Source organism: Centroberyx affinis, unplaced genomic scaffold, assembly GCF_046629955.1.
Source record: "Centroberyx affinis isolate AG114_WGS23_722 - 3 ecotype Tasmania unplaced genomic scaffold, CSIRO-AGI_Caff_v1 ptg004817l_1, whole genome shotgun sequence".
NCBI lineage: Eukaryota > Metazoa > Chordata > Actinopteri > Beryciformes > Berycidae > Centroberyx > Centroberyx affinis.
This window is the reverse complement of record NW_027282346.1, coordinates 12,151-24,684: the sequence shown is the minus strand read 5'-3', so window position 1 is coordinate 24,684 and position 12,534 is coordinate 12,151. Positions and strand designations below refer to the sequence as shown.

The window sequence follows — 12,534 nt, the reverse complement described above, 5'->3', positions numbered from 1 at the left end:
CCTTCATGACATCCTGAATCCATGCAAAAAACCCTGCGCAAAAATTGCGCAGGATTGTTTCTGTCCTTTCCAAACTGAAAATTCAAAACTAAAACGTATGTATGAAATGAGAATATAGGGAGAATAATTCCCCTCTAAATGGGGTTTGGCAGTGACAACTAGGGATGTCACCATAAAATTGGAAAGCACCACCACTAGACAACGGTTTTCATTGATATTGTCACGTTCAACTCCAGCAGTGCTTACAAATGAATTGATGTAACACCATATATTCTGCAAGCTAAATACTTCAGAATGAAATAATGTTTTGTATGTAAGCAAAGTGTTTCTGTAGGAAGCGATAGAGGCAGGTGTAAACTGGGTCGCCCCAGTTGCTCGGCACTGTAAAAACTCCTTTGTCAGGGGCCTGAGAAGAAATGGGAGGGAGAGAAGAGAGACAGGAAGGGAAAGGAAAGAAGTTAGGAGGAAAACAATATAGGAAAATGAAGAGAAGTGGTGTGTGAGAGAGAAGGAAAGGGGAGACCATAATTTAATGAGTCAGTGAGTGGTTAATGGAAAGAATGAGAGTGTAAGTGTAGGAATGTCAACACAGGCCATCTCTCTCTCTCTTTACTGTGTATTGTGACTCACAGGCAGCTCAAAAGTCTGGGTGGCATCATCACCCTCATCAGCAGACTGTTAGTGCTGTGACTCTTCTTATGCGTGCGTCTTTTCAAACAGTTAATTTCTGCATGTCTCTTCAAACAGTTGATCTACAGTGTGTGTGTGTGTGTGTATGTATTTCCAGCTTCAGTGGATAATGAATCACTTTCTCTGTAATTGGGTGAGTAATGCTGTGGCCTCATTGTCATTGGTCATCAGTCTGGATCATGACTTTCTATACTGACAGCCACACTGTTGTCACATGCAAAACTCACACAAACACTTAGACACTATAAATCTCTCAATATGTCTCATATGGGGCACAATATGAAGCTGCCTTTGCAATTTCAGATCACACATTTGCTGGCGGGCGGCACAGTGGTGCAGTGGTACAGTATGGGCAATATGAATGTTGGTGTCAAGTCTGTGTTGGCCCTGTGAAGGACTGGTGACCTGTCTGCAGCGTTTCCCTGCTTTCCACCCAATATAAGCTGGATAGACTCCGATCACGAGCCTGAAAAGGATTAAGCAGGTACAGAAAATTAATTAATTTTATAGTTTGTCTTTTACCAGAGAAACTTGGCTATGAGTGCAGGCGACAGGAGGCGGTATGTGAGGACGGGTTTCTCTCAGTGAACACAGATGCTCTCCCCTCTCCTCTCCTCCCTGTAAACCATGACTGCAACTCCACTGACTCCTCACTCAAGTCTGCAGACAACACTTCCTTCCCTAATGAGGCAATGAAAAAAATGAGGCAATGAAAACTGCCACATTGCAGGGGAAAACATGGTTGAAAATCCTCTCAAAAGGCAGTCTGCACTTTTACTTGAGAGTGAAATGCACAATAGGCCTACAGTTCAGCCACGTGCCAGCAGACAAACGGTCAATAACATAGATTATAAAACATTATAAAAGAAAATAATAAAATTACACAGAAATTTACATTATACATGGAAATAGCCTAGTACATCATACAAATAAATTAGAAACATCCTCCAAAATGTCATGTGAGGTATTAGGCCTATTGCTTTAAAATCATTGAGAGGTCAAGAAATGCTCATTTCAAAGTGCGTCTGATCCATTTATAAAGTGCATAGTAGCTTACTAGAAACCAGACTTGCCAATATCAGCACTGAACTCGACCCAGTAGTTTATTTACCACTGCTGCACTCCGCATTATTAGCAACAATATACTCTTGAGGCCACAGTTGTCAAGTGGGAGGGACGGTGACTAGTGACCATGATTTTGCACTTTTTCTGCGACAGTCACATCATTCTGGTGTGTGAGCTGTTTCTGCAGCCTGCTGTCGCCTGTCATTTGTTCTGTCGGTTCTGTTTGTGTGTTGCATTAGTTGTCAGCCATGCCGAAAACGTCCGAGCAGCGCACGCACCTGGTTCTGGAGAACTATATCGGAGGAAAGTTCGTCCCTTGCCGGCGTCACATCGACTCGTACGACCCGTCCACCGGGGAGGTTTACTGCCAAGTACCGGACAGCGGCGAGGAGGAGGTGGGAGAGCCTCTAGCAGGGGGGTCACCCAGTTATCCTATACATTCAGTAGCCTATTGTTTTTTTTTCTGGATAGGGTCAAGATGTTTAGAGAGGTGTAGAGATATGAGCTGCAAAGAATTGCTAGAGTCAGAGAGATTGAATGCAAACAGAAGCACATGAAACCCACTAGGCCTACCTTTAGAGATTTGTTTAAAATATAAAAATATGGCCATAATGTATTTATGGATGTCATTCATTCAAAATTTTGAGTGACCAAAATGTATTTTGGATGTACTAACAGATGGCTTATATCTAGGAAGAAAGTGCATGTACAAATACATACATTTTTTGTGTATTTTGATACAAGAACATCATCTCTAAACATATTCTGAAGTATAGGTGAAATTTATTTTTTATGCTGTATGGGTTAGTTTAGATGCAATTTGATGCAGAATGTTATATTTCAAGGAGCTTAGTCAGAGGGAAGCACCTTTGCTCTTTACTTAGTCAACAGTCAGGTAATCATTAAACATATTAAACACAAAGGTCAATGGACCCAGGAGGCAGGGCCGTTTCTAGCTTGTTGGGGGACCCTATGCAAACTCTTGTTTGCTTGTTTGTTTGCCCCTGCAGAGAATAGTTTCTAGGTGAATGAACATATTTTATCATAATTATTACTCATATTGTAATACTGTTGAGATCCAAAACCTGTTCGTTACATTAGTGACTAGTAACTGGAAGAATAGTGACTAGTCATTAGAGAATTTAAGTACTAGTGCCTAATTTTAGTGACTAGTGCATTTTAAGGATTAAATGTTAAAACGGCCTGCCATAGTTACTGTAGTTTAATCATTTCCCCTTAAGTAGCTTTAAAAATACCTTTTACATACTGTCGGACAATGTTATATAGGCTTACACATTCTGTATCTGCTCGTTCCAACGCATCATTGAAGTGAGTGAAATATTCAAACCCAAAACGCCATTTTTTTTTATGGCTGCGCCATTATGGAAAGATCCAGATGTCTTGTGCATCTTTTTATACATATTTCCCTGTAATTCAGCATGACATATTTGGTATATTTCGAAACCTTGGGATCTTGACTAGGCTGTGAAATGTGTGTTTGTAATGATAATCCCGCATGAGGGTCCTTAATCCCCCCTCCTGTTAACAACCACCACCATAACTAAATTGTCAACCTGTGGGAAACACATGCGAGCTGTTTGGATGATTATATACATGCCGAATTTACCGGAACAGCCTATCAGTTAATAACAAAGTCTCACGTCATATTTTCATATGCGTTTTTTGCCGATAAGTAATGCAGAAAAAAATTGACAGATGTTTGAGCGGACCTTCGCCTACCATTCTCCCCTCACAGTGTGCAGAGGCAGTAGCCGTGCCGATAATTCTGACCATAAAGCGAGTATGCACATGTCTTCATTTCCCGAAGGATACGACCTTTTGGACGCCACAGTATCGGTGAGATACTGTGGAATAAGTAATAGTAATCTGTCCGAAGAGCTCTCGAAAGAGTAGCTGCTTTTTGATCTAACATACAATAAATGCATTTTATTTTCACCATTATGTGCTTATAATGTATGTGTTTTTGAACAACACACGAGGACGCTTGGTTAAGTGGCCATTTATATTTGAGGAGGACAAAAATACGGTGGTGCAACGGGAGCCCCTAGCGGTCGCGGAGGCCCTACGCAGCTGCATAGTCCGCGTATAGCAAGAAACGGCTCTGCCAGGAGGAGTTATACTGTAGCTACTTAATAGTGGCAAGACTACAATACAAAATTATATTACATTTAATAATAGAAATCAAGAACTGCGATCGTGTCTTGCCAATCACTGCTATTTAGTATTTTATATAATCACAGTCACCAGCAGTTCTCGAGATGTATGCACACACACACTCCCTAAACCAATACATACAATACAACACACTCCATCATGAAGCATCACCATAAAGACATGAAGGGCAGTGTGCAAATTCCTCACAGCATGCCTGGTTGCAGGTGGAGGCAGCGGTGGCAGCAGCTAAGGAGGCTTTCCCTGACTGGTCCGCCCGCAGCCCAGAGCAGAGAGCGCAGGTCCTCAACAAGCTGGCGGACCTGATTGAAGCCAACCTGGAGGAATTTGCCCAAGCCGAGTCCAGAGACCAAGGTGTCTATGTACTGTTTGAATATGGTGTTTTTAACACGTCTTGCATCAATCAACCAGTTACCCAGTAATCTGCATATTCATGTTATCTGCAGTCAGTGGCATACTGTAAGTATTGGAAATTGGGTCAAAAACAGACTTTTTTCCTATGTTCATTGTTTCAACCAAATATCTTTTACACATTTTCAATACCCTCTTACTGTATATTTCTGAGGACAGGTACAACAATGACTGATGACTGACAAGATGTTATTATTTAGTCAATATGGTAAATTATTAGATACAGGTCACCAAACTATCTTGCACAGATGCATACAGTTAAAAGGACCATTGGTTCTAAAGCCATACAACTGATGCCCATGGTTTCAACATGGAGACCAACAATCAAAATCAAAAGCCAACATTTCGTTCTTGACTCTTTCTGTCCATACTTTACTTTAAATGAGTCAACAGCAAAAATAGAAACATATCTTTACCTCACTGTCCCAGCATTTGCTCTGTTGACTGCATTATAATCTTAATAGAGTGCTTGACTATCAGGAGAGAATATAAAACGGTGGGTGGGAAAAAGTGGGTGATGTAGGATTAAAGCGGTGTGGAGCGTCTGCTAAAGACTTAAATTGGATTGCTTTGTTGACGGGTCCATTAACTCTCAACCATCTGTAATTAAATCCAGTCTCCACTGAAAGCAACTTTTTGGTCTATTATCCATCTGGGTGTAATCAACAAACATGCCTTCTTAGTCTGCGGTGCTGTAACAGGTCTTGACTCATAAACAGCCAACACCATGGTCTCATTGAAACCTGAGCAAAAGTCTCAGAAACTCAGAAGGGGTTCTCAGAGCCAGTCTATGAATACATTATTGAGAGTAAACGTTATATTGTTATCACGTACTGTAAATTGCAGTTTCAATTTATATTCTGAAATGAGTGAATTGAAAGCGCGTTGGCCACAACCCTGCTTGGCCATTTGGTTTGCAAATGCAAGTACAGTTATGCCTGTCTGGGTCATTTTGAGGAAGTGTAGTAATTGATGCATGGAATAAAAACACTAGAAAAAAAACAAAGAATAGAAAGTAAGCACAAATAAATAAAATGAAATGAAAATCATTATAAAAAATGGCTACAGCAAGAAGATCAATGGAGTAAAAATAGAGCTAAGAAACAAGGAATAAAAGTAAAACACAACTAAGAAATACAAATCATAGTAAAAAAAGCCTTTACATAAAAATGTGTTTTGAGGAGAGACTTAAAAGAAAACACAGAGTTTGCTAGCCTGAGATTCTCAGGCAGGGCATTCTATCTAAAGTTTAGGAGCCCTGACAGCAAATGCCTGGTCACCTTTAGATGCAAGCCGGGAGGTGGGAACGGTCAGAAGGGCCCGGCCTGAGGATCTCAGGCTGCGCTTCGGCTCATAGGAGATTAAAAGGTCACAGTAGTGCCTTTAAAGTTAAAAGCAAAATCTTAAAATCAATTCTAAAACCAATAGGAAGCCAGTGAAGAGAAGCTAAAATGGGGGTTACATGGTTCCGCCTTTTACTCTTAGTTAAAAGCCTTGCAGCTGCATTTTGCACTAATTGCAGGCGAGAGAGGGACTTTTGGCTGAGACAGGAATAGAGAGAGTTACAGTAAGCAAGATGTAATGAAGGCATGGATAACCTTCTCAAGGTCGGCAAAGGACAAAAAGGACCTTATCTTTGATATGTTCCTCAACTGAAGGAAACAAGACCGTACCACACTTTTGACTTCCTTTGACTTCCTCGAAACAGAGGTCAGAACCAAAAATTACACCCAGGTTCCTAGCGAAAGGTTTAATATTGGCTGACCAGCTACTAAGTTTACAGTGAATTAGGTTGATTGAGTTTTGAGGCCCAAATACAACGATTTCTGATTCGCTATCACTGAGTTGGAGGAAATTTTGAGACATCCAGCACTTGATATAGGAAAGGCAATTGTTAAGGATATTGATGCTGGTCGAATCACTAGGATTTAGGGGAATATATAACTGCGTATCATCTGCATAACAGTGAAAATGTATATTATATTTGCGGATGATATCGCCGAGAGGAAGCATATAGATGGAGAAAAGTATTGGGCCCAGGATTGATCCTCGAGGGACACCATACTTAAGAGGAACAGAAGAAAAAACGCTATTTCCTATCTCAACAGAGAAAGTTCTATCAGCAAGATAAGAACTGAAAAAAACTGAGGGCTGAGTCAGTGAGCCCCACCCAGTTTTCCAGACGATCGAGTAGTATTGCATGATCAACCGTATCAAAAGCTGCGCTAAGATCAAGGAGTACTAGGATCGAGCAGAGACCTTTATCTGCAGCAAGCAAAAGATCATTAGTCACCCTTAGGAGGGCTGTCTCTGTGCTGTGGTGGGTTCTAAAGCCTGACTGAAATTTGTCAAAAATGTTGTTGCTATTCATGAAAGAAATCATCTGCACGGATACAACTTTCTCAAGGACTTTGGCTAAAAACGGTAATTTAGAAATAGGCCTATAGTTGCAGAGGGCATGAGGATCCAGGTTAGGTTTTTTCAAGAGAGGTTGAACAATGGCATGTTTAAAGTAAGAGGGGACCAGACCAGTAGACAGTGAGATGTTTATGATTAAAAGGATGTATGGAGCAACAGTACCAAGAAAGTATTTTAGCAGGATGAGGATTTCATGTGGGAAATAGTGACAACTAGGGTCTCAAGGGAAATGGACTCAAAACAGCTAAAAAAGGTATGACAACTAGGTGGGGTGGACAGATCTTGCCCAGGGGGCGGGATCTGTCCTTGAATAAGATCCACCCTCTCAGTAAAATATCTGAGAAAATCCTCACATCTTTCTGGGGAAGCCTCCATAGCAGTTTGACTTTTAAGTGGAGTCAGAACAGAGTCTAATACAGAAAAAAGGATTTTAGCATTGTGACGATTGTTGTATATTAACTCAGAGAAATATGCTGCCCTTGCATCCTTAACTGCTTTTTGATAGTTTGACATGAGATCTTTTAAAATGTCCAATTTAATTTGTATTTTTTCTTTTTTCCAAATGCGTTCAGCGTTTCTGCAGTCTCTTTTTAGAGACCGAGTATGCTCATTTAGCCAGGGCAGAGTTTTCACTTTTATTGGTCTAGCTGTGAGGGGAGCTGTAGAGTTTAAAATGGTGAGACAAGTATCATTAAAAACAACAACAAGTTCCTCAGCGGAAGAGTGAGGAAGCTGGGGCGGGCTATTGTAAGTAGCAGTAGAGAAAGCCTCACAGAATTTGGAGACAGAGGAAGCATTGAGGATGCGACAGTGGACAGTTGTACATGGTAGAAATGGGGGCAGAGAATAAAACATTAAAAAGAATGCATTTGTGATCAGATACAGGGACATCATCAAGAACCAAATTATTTGGGGTAAGACCAGCAGACAGCACTAAATATCATCAATCAATGGCACAGCATCACCCTGACTCAGCCAAGATTCTGTCAGCATAAAAAATTCTAGGTCATGTGACATTATAATATTCTGACAGATAAAGGATTTGTTGGTTAAAGATCTGACATTCAGCAAACCAAACTTTATAGATATGTCTACAGAGACAGTTTGTAAAGAGGTCAGAGGCTGGATATTGATCAGTATATTATGTATACTTGAGGAAAATATGTATGAAAATAAAACACCTTGTATTTATCATTCACTATTTTTTGCAAATGTAGACCAAATAAGGCATGTTTCAAACACAGAGCTTGGATCCTATATTAAATACAGCAGGGAGTAGGCAACATAAGTGAAGTCCCTCTCTTACAAAAGCGACATTTGAAGAGTTTCAGTCCAAAATTAGATATTCACCATGTGACAAAACTGACACCTGCTCCGACAAAATTAATGTTGGTGTAAAAGTAAAGTGCATTATGGGTCATCTTAAGGTCTTTGCTTACAAAACATTTATGTTTTTTTGAAAATAGGATCATCCTTATTTTTGAAATATTGGTTGATTTTTCCAATAATGGGTATGTAGAATCATGGAAAGAAGCCCTGTATTTTTTATCTGTTATTAACCATTTGTACTGATTTGGTGTCACATTCCAGGTAAAACAGTAACGTTTGCACGGACTGTGGACATTCCCAGATCGGCGTACAACTTCCGGTTCTTTGCGTCGTCGGTGCTCCACCACACCACCGACTGCAGCCACATGGACCACATGGGCTGCGTCAACTACACTGTCCGCAGCCCTGTGGGAGTGGGTGAGAGCTCTGTGTGTGTGTGTGTGTGTGTGTGTGTGTGTGTGTGTTGAAACCTGTTTTATTTGCAGCATAGCCTTTGCTCTTTATGAGTTTCACTGTTAAGAGTAGCTCATGCTGAATGGTGGAAAGGCAAATAAGTCTTTCTCAGTGTATCTCTGTCTCTCTCTCTCTCTCTGTGTGTTTCTATGGTGGTGGTGGTGGTGGTGGTGGTGGTGGTGGTGTGTGTGTGTGTGTGTGTGTGTGTGTGTGTGTGTGTGTGTGTGTGTGTGTGTGTGTGTGTGTGTGTGTGTGTGTGTGTGTGTGTGTGTGTGTGTAGCTGGCCTGATCAGCCCCTGGAATCTCCCCCTCTACCTGCTCACCTGGAAGATTGCCCCTGCGGTTGCTACGGGCAACACAGTGGTAGCCAAGCCCAGCGAGATGACCTCTGTCACTGCCTGGATGATGTGCAAATTGATGCAGCAGGCAGGTAGGACTCCAGTACCCATAATGCAATGCCAAAGATTCTCATGAATCATATGCAAGACTACAAACCCAGGGGGAAAGATATGAAAAACATTCATAACAACATTCATTGAGGTGCATAGGAGAAACAAATGGAAAGTGTTGACACAAAGTGCAGAAAAAGTCAAAACAAGTCAGTAGCCTTTTCATAAAAAGTGTGAAGACAATATTTTCATACAGTAACACAGTGTGAAGATTTCCTCATGCGCTGACATATCCCATGACTTTATTGCCACACACTCTCACATCTCTCCCCAGTTGTCCTATTGAAATGCCTCTTATTCCCATTGTTACTACCTTTATCCATATTAAACATGAATAATGAATGAACTGATTCATGAAACTCTCTGTCTCTCTAGGTGTTCCTCCAGGAGTAATCAACATCGTATTTGGCACTGGGCCGAGAGCAGGCGACGCCCTCGTTGGCCATCCTGACGTCCCGTTGGTCTCCTTCACCGGCTCCACGGCAACCGCCCAGCGAATCACAGAGCGGAGTGCCCCTTATTGTAAGAAGCTCTCGTTGGAGCTGGGGGGTAAAAACCCTGCCCTCGTTTTCGCTGATGCAGACCTGGACCAATGTATCGCCACCACCGTTCGCTCCAGCTTCTCCAATCAGGTGAGAATCGGGTGATTAATGAGCCAATCAATATCATAAATGTGTCTTCTCAATAGGGAAAAGCTGTCTCCTTTTAGATATGAGAGAAATTATGCGTATGGAGGATTGTGTTGACTGTACGTTTCAAGTTCGGGTTTTCTTATCAAGGGATGAGGATGTAGTGGAATGATTTGTCCACATGAGGGCGATCACAGCCCATAATTCAGCATGAGGCACGTGCATGGCAACTTGGCAACTGCCTGACCCGTCAGTGCCTCAAACAAAATCCTTTTTCTTTCCTTTTCGTCCATGTCTTTTTTCTTTTCTGTCTTCCTCCCTCCTCCCAGGGAGAAATCTGCTTGTGCACCAGCAGGATTTATGTAGAGCGGAGTATTTACCCAGAGTTCCTGGAAAGGTTTGTGGCCGCGGCCAGGAAGTGGAAGACAGGTGCTCCCTCTGACCCCAGCAACAACAACGGAGCGCTCAACAGCAAAGAGCACCTGGAGAAGGTGACACACCATCAATCAATTTATCAATCAAACTTTGTTTATTCATAACATGTAAGAGTGCCTTGAGAACTTATGAATTGTCATCCTTTGATACAAGTGCTGAGAAAGAACAATTTAAATTTTTTTATCTTTATTACAGAATATTATTGTTATAAGATATGCTGATTTCTCCTCTCATCTACTTTAATTACCTCATAACCTCTCTTGATCGATCCCCAGGTTCGTAGCTTTGTGGCACTGGCCAAATCAGAAGGCGGCACCATCCACTGTGGCGAGGGGGTTGACCAGCTGGATCTCCCCGAGCGCAACGCCTCCGGCTACTTCATGCCGGCCACCGTCATCTCGGGCGTATCTGACAGCTCCCGCGTCATGCAGGAGGAGATCTTCGGCCCTGTTACCTGCGTCAGCCCCTTTGACACTGAGGATGAAGCCGTTACCAGGGGCAACGGCGTGCGTTACGGTCTGGCGGCCACCGTGTGGTCCCGGGACGTGGGGAAGGTCCACCGGGTGGCCAAGCGGTTGCAGGCAGGTCTGGTGTGGACCAACTGCTGGCTGGTGAGGGATCTGAACCTGCCCTTCGGAGGGATGAAGCACTCCGGCGTGGGGAGGGAAGGAGGGCAGGATTCCTACCACTTCTTCACAGAGGTGAAGACGATCACGATCAAACACTGAGGGAGGGAAGCAAGATGGCAGACAAGGAGAGTCTGGATTTGAGGGACATTCTCTGTTAGGGAAATGTAGAAGAGGAGAATAAAAGAATTCAAAAGGAGCTTTAAGTAATCTTGACCTTTATTGACTTCTATTGGGAATTGCAACAACAAGATAGAACTTATCTCCTACACAAGTCTCTGACGCAGACCCCATGCCTCTCTCTCCTCCCATCCAAGTATAGGAGCATGCAATTGTAAACAATAAAGTCACATTTTTACAATAGAGACAAGTAAGCTAGCTAATTAGAGCAGAGAACCAACAGAAATGTCTAGTGAAGAGGTAATATATCACCATGCAAAACACTGTAATAATAATTCTTTATCATTTGCTTTTTGGCTTGAGAACGAGGCTTTTTTGCCTTTGTAGCTGAAATCTTGCTACGCCAGTCACTCGCTTGTAGCACTGGCCTCCATTGTTGAGCAATTGAAAATGCATGGAGGAAGGGATGTGTGGAAAATAAGTGAAGTGGGGAGAGGTGATTGGGAGTGTCTTGAAGTTTCAGTGGGTGGGGAGTTTTTATTGCAAAAGAAATCTCAGGACCTGGCCAAGTAATCATTGAGTCATTGGTATTGATCAATCAACCTCTGCAGATTATTATCTCTAATATTATTCTCATTTTGTTCTATGGTGGGAAAAACCTTACTTATTGTCTGTTTCAAGAAGGAATGAGGAAGGTTGATGAGCTTAGAAGAACATCATCAGCTCAAACGTCCTCTGGAAGTTTATGTCTCAACAGTCAACTGCAATTTCCACTCTTGCATGGTAGGAAGGAACAAGGTAGACATACAGACAGTAGTAAAGCTTAATAATTTTTGTATGATGTATGTAACTGTATGATGGATAAATTAGAAACTTTGCTTCAACTTTGTGTGAAGCAGGGAGTTGATTTATCTCATACTGGGAGGCCAACCAAACCCATGTTTCAAATCATTTGAGCTGTGTTTCATCAATACAAAATATCATGGTTGTTTGAAATCTGAGTCTGAAATCAAAATTTTTCCGGTATTTTTCAATTAAAGTACTTCATATATACATATATATATATATATATACAATTAACTGTGTTTGTTCTTTCCTGAGGCTCTTTGAACTCTGAGTTATGTCATTGTTGTCTGTGGAATGCAATGGCAGCTCTTGATAGCATTTCTGACACAAGGTCCGTAAACCATGTAGTGTGAACTATTTCTTAACAGGAAGATAGAAGTCGGACTTTGTGCTTATTACTAGAATATGTGCTGACAGAAAAACATTTCATTTTGAAGATGAAGGAGTCAATGATTTCACGTTTTCATCAGCACACTTTGTACTTCCTGTGTGTCATGGGCTTACTCTGTAGATTGTACACTTGGTCAAAGTCCATCCAGTTTTTACTTAATGCAAACCCTGTGTACTCAGAAGTAACTGTTTTCCAGTCAGTTGATATTTTTTCTCACTTGCTGACGTAGTTTGAAAGGTGAATGAATGTCAAACTGCCCCCTGCACTCATTAAACATGTTTGGAGAGAGACCTAGGAATGTCAGTGAGCTAAATGAACTGGATGACTTTCTAACAGGAGACAAATGCTCCAAGCATCTGTGATGAGACAGTTCTCACAAGGCAATTAAAAAGTTACATAGTTTACAATCGTGCATTAGAATGATAAAGAGAGTGATAAGAGAATGGGAATGAAAAAGTGTTGGATTTTTCTGAACCAGT

The 12,534-nt window shown here is 41.7% G+C and overlaps 1 protein-coding gene across 1 annotated transcript; it reads left to right on the top strand.

Annotated features, from left to right (window-relative positions):
- The first annotated feature begins 2,003 nt into the window (after positions 1-2,003).
- Positions 2,004-10,839, top strand: aldh8a1 (aldehyde dehydrogenase 8 family, member A1). Its single transcript, XM_071545239.1, has 7 exons — positions 2,004-2,150; positions 4,155-4,302; positions 8,368-8,523; positions 8,840-8,989; positions 9,384-9,640; positions 9,967-10,128; positions 10,348-10,839. Exons 1-7 carry the CDS (start codon positions 2,004-2,006, stop codon positions 10,798-10,800), a joined length of 1,473 nt encoding a protein of 490 aa, XP_071401340.1. The 3' UTR covers positions 10,801-10,839.
- Positions 10,840-12,534: the final 1,695 nt, after the last annotated feature.

Coding starts and splice junctions, on each gene's coding strand:
- aldh8a1 (XM_071545239.1), top strand. CDS start 2,004: ATGCCGAAAACGTCCGAGCAGCGCACGCACCTGGTTCTGGAGAACTAT. Junction 2,151..4,154: donor CGGACAGCGGCGAGGAGGAG/GTGGGAGAGCCT, acceptor GCCTGGTTGCAG/GTGGAGGCAGCGGTGGCAGC. Junction 4,303..8,367: donor AGCCGAGTCCAGAGACCAAG/GTGTCTATGTAC, acceptor GTCACATTCCAG/GTAAAACAGTAACGTTTGCA.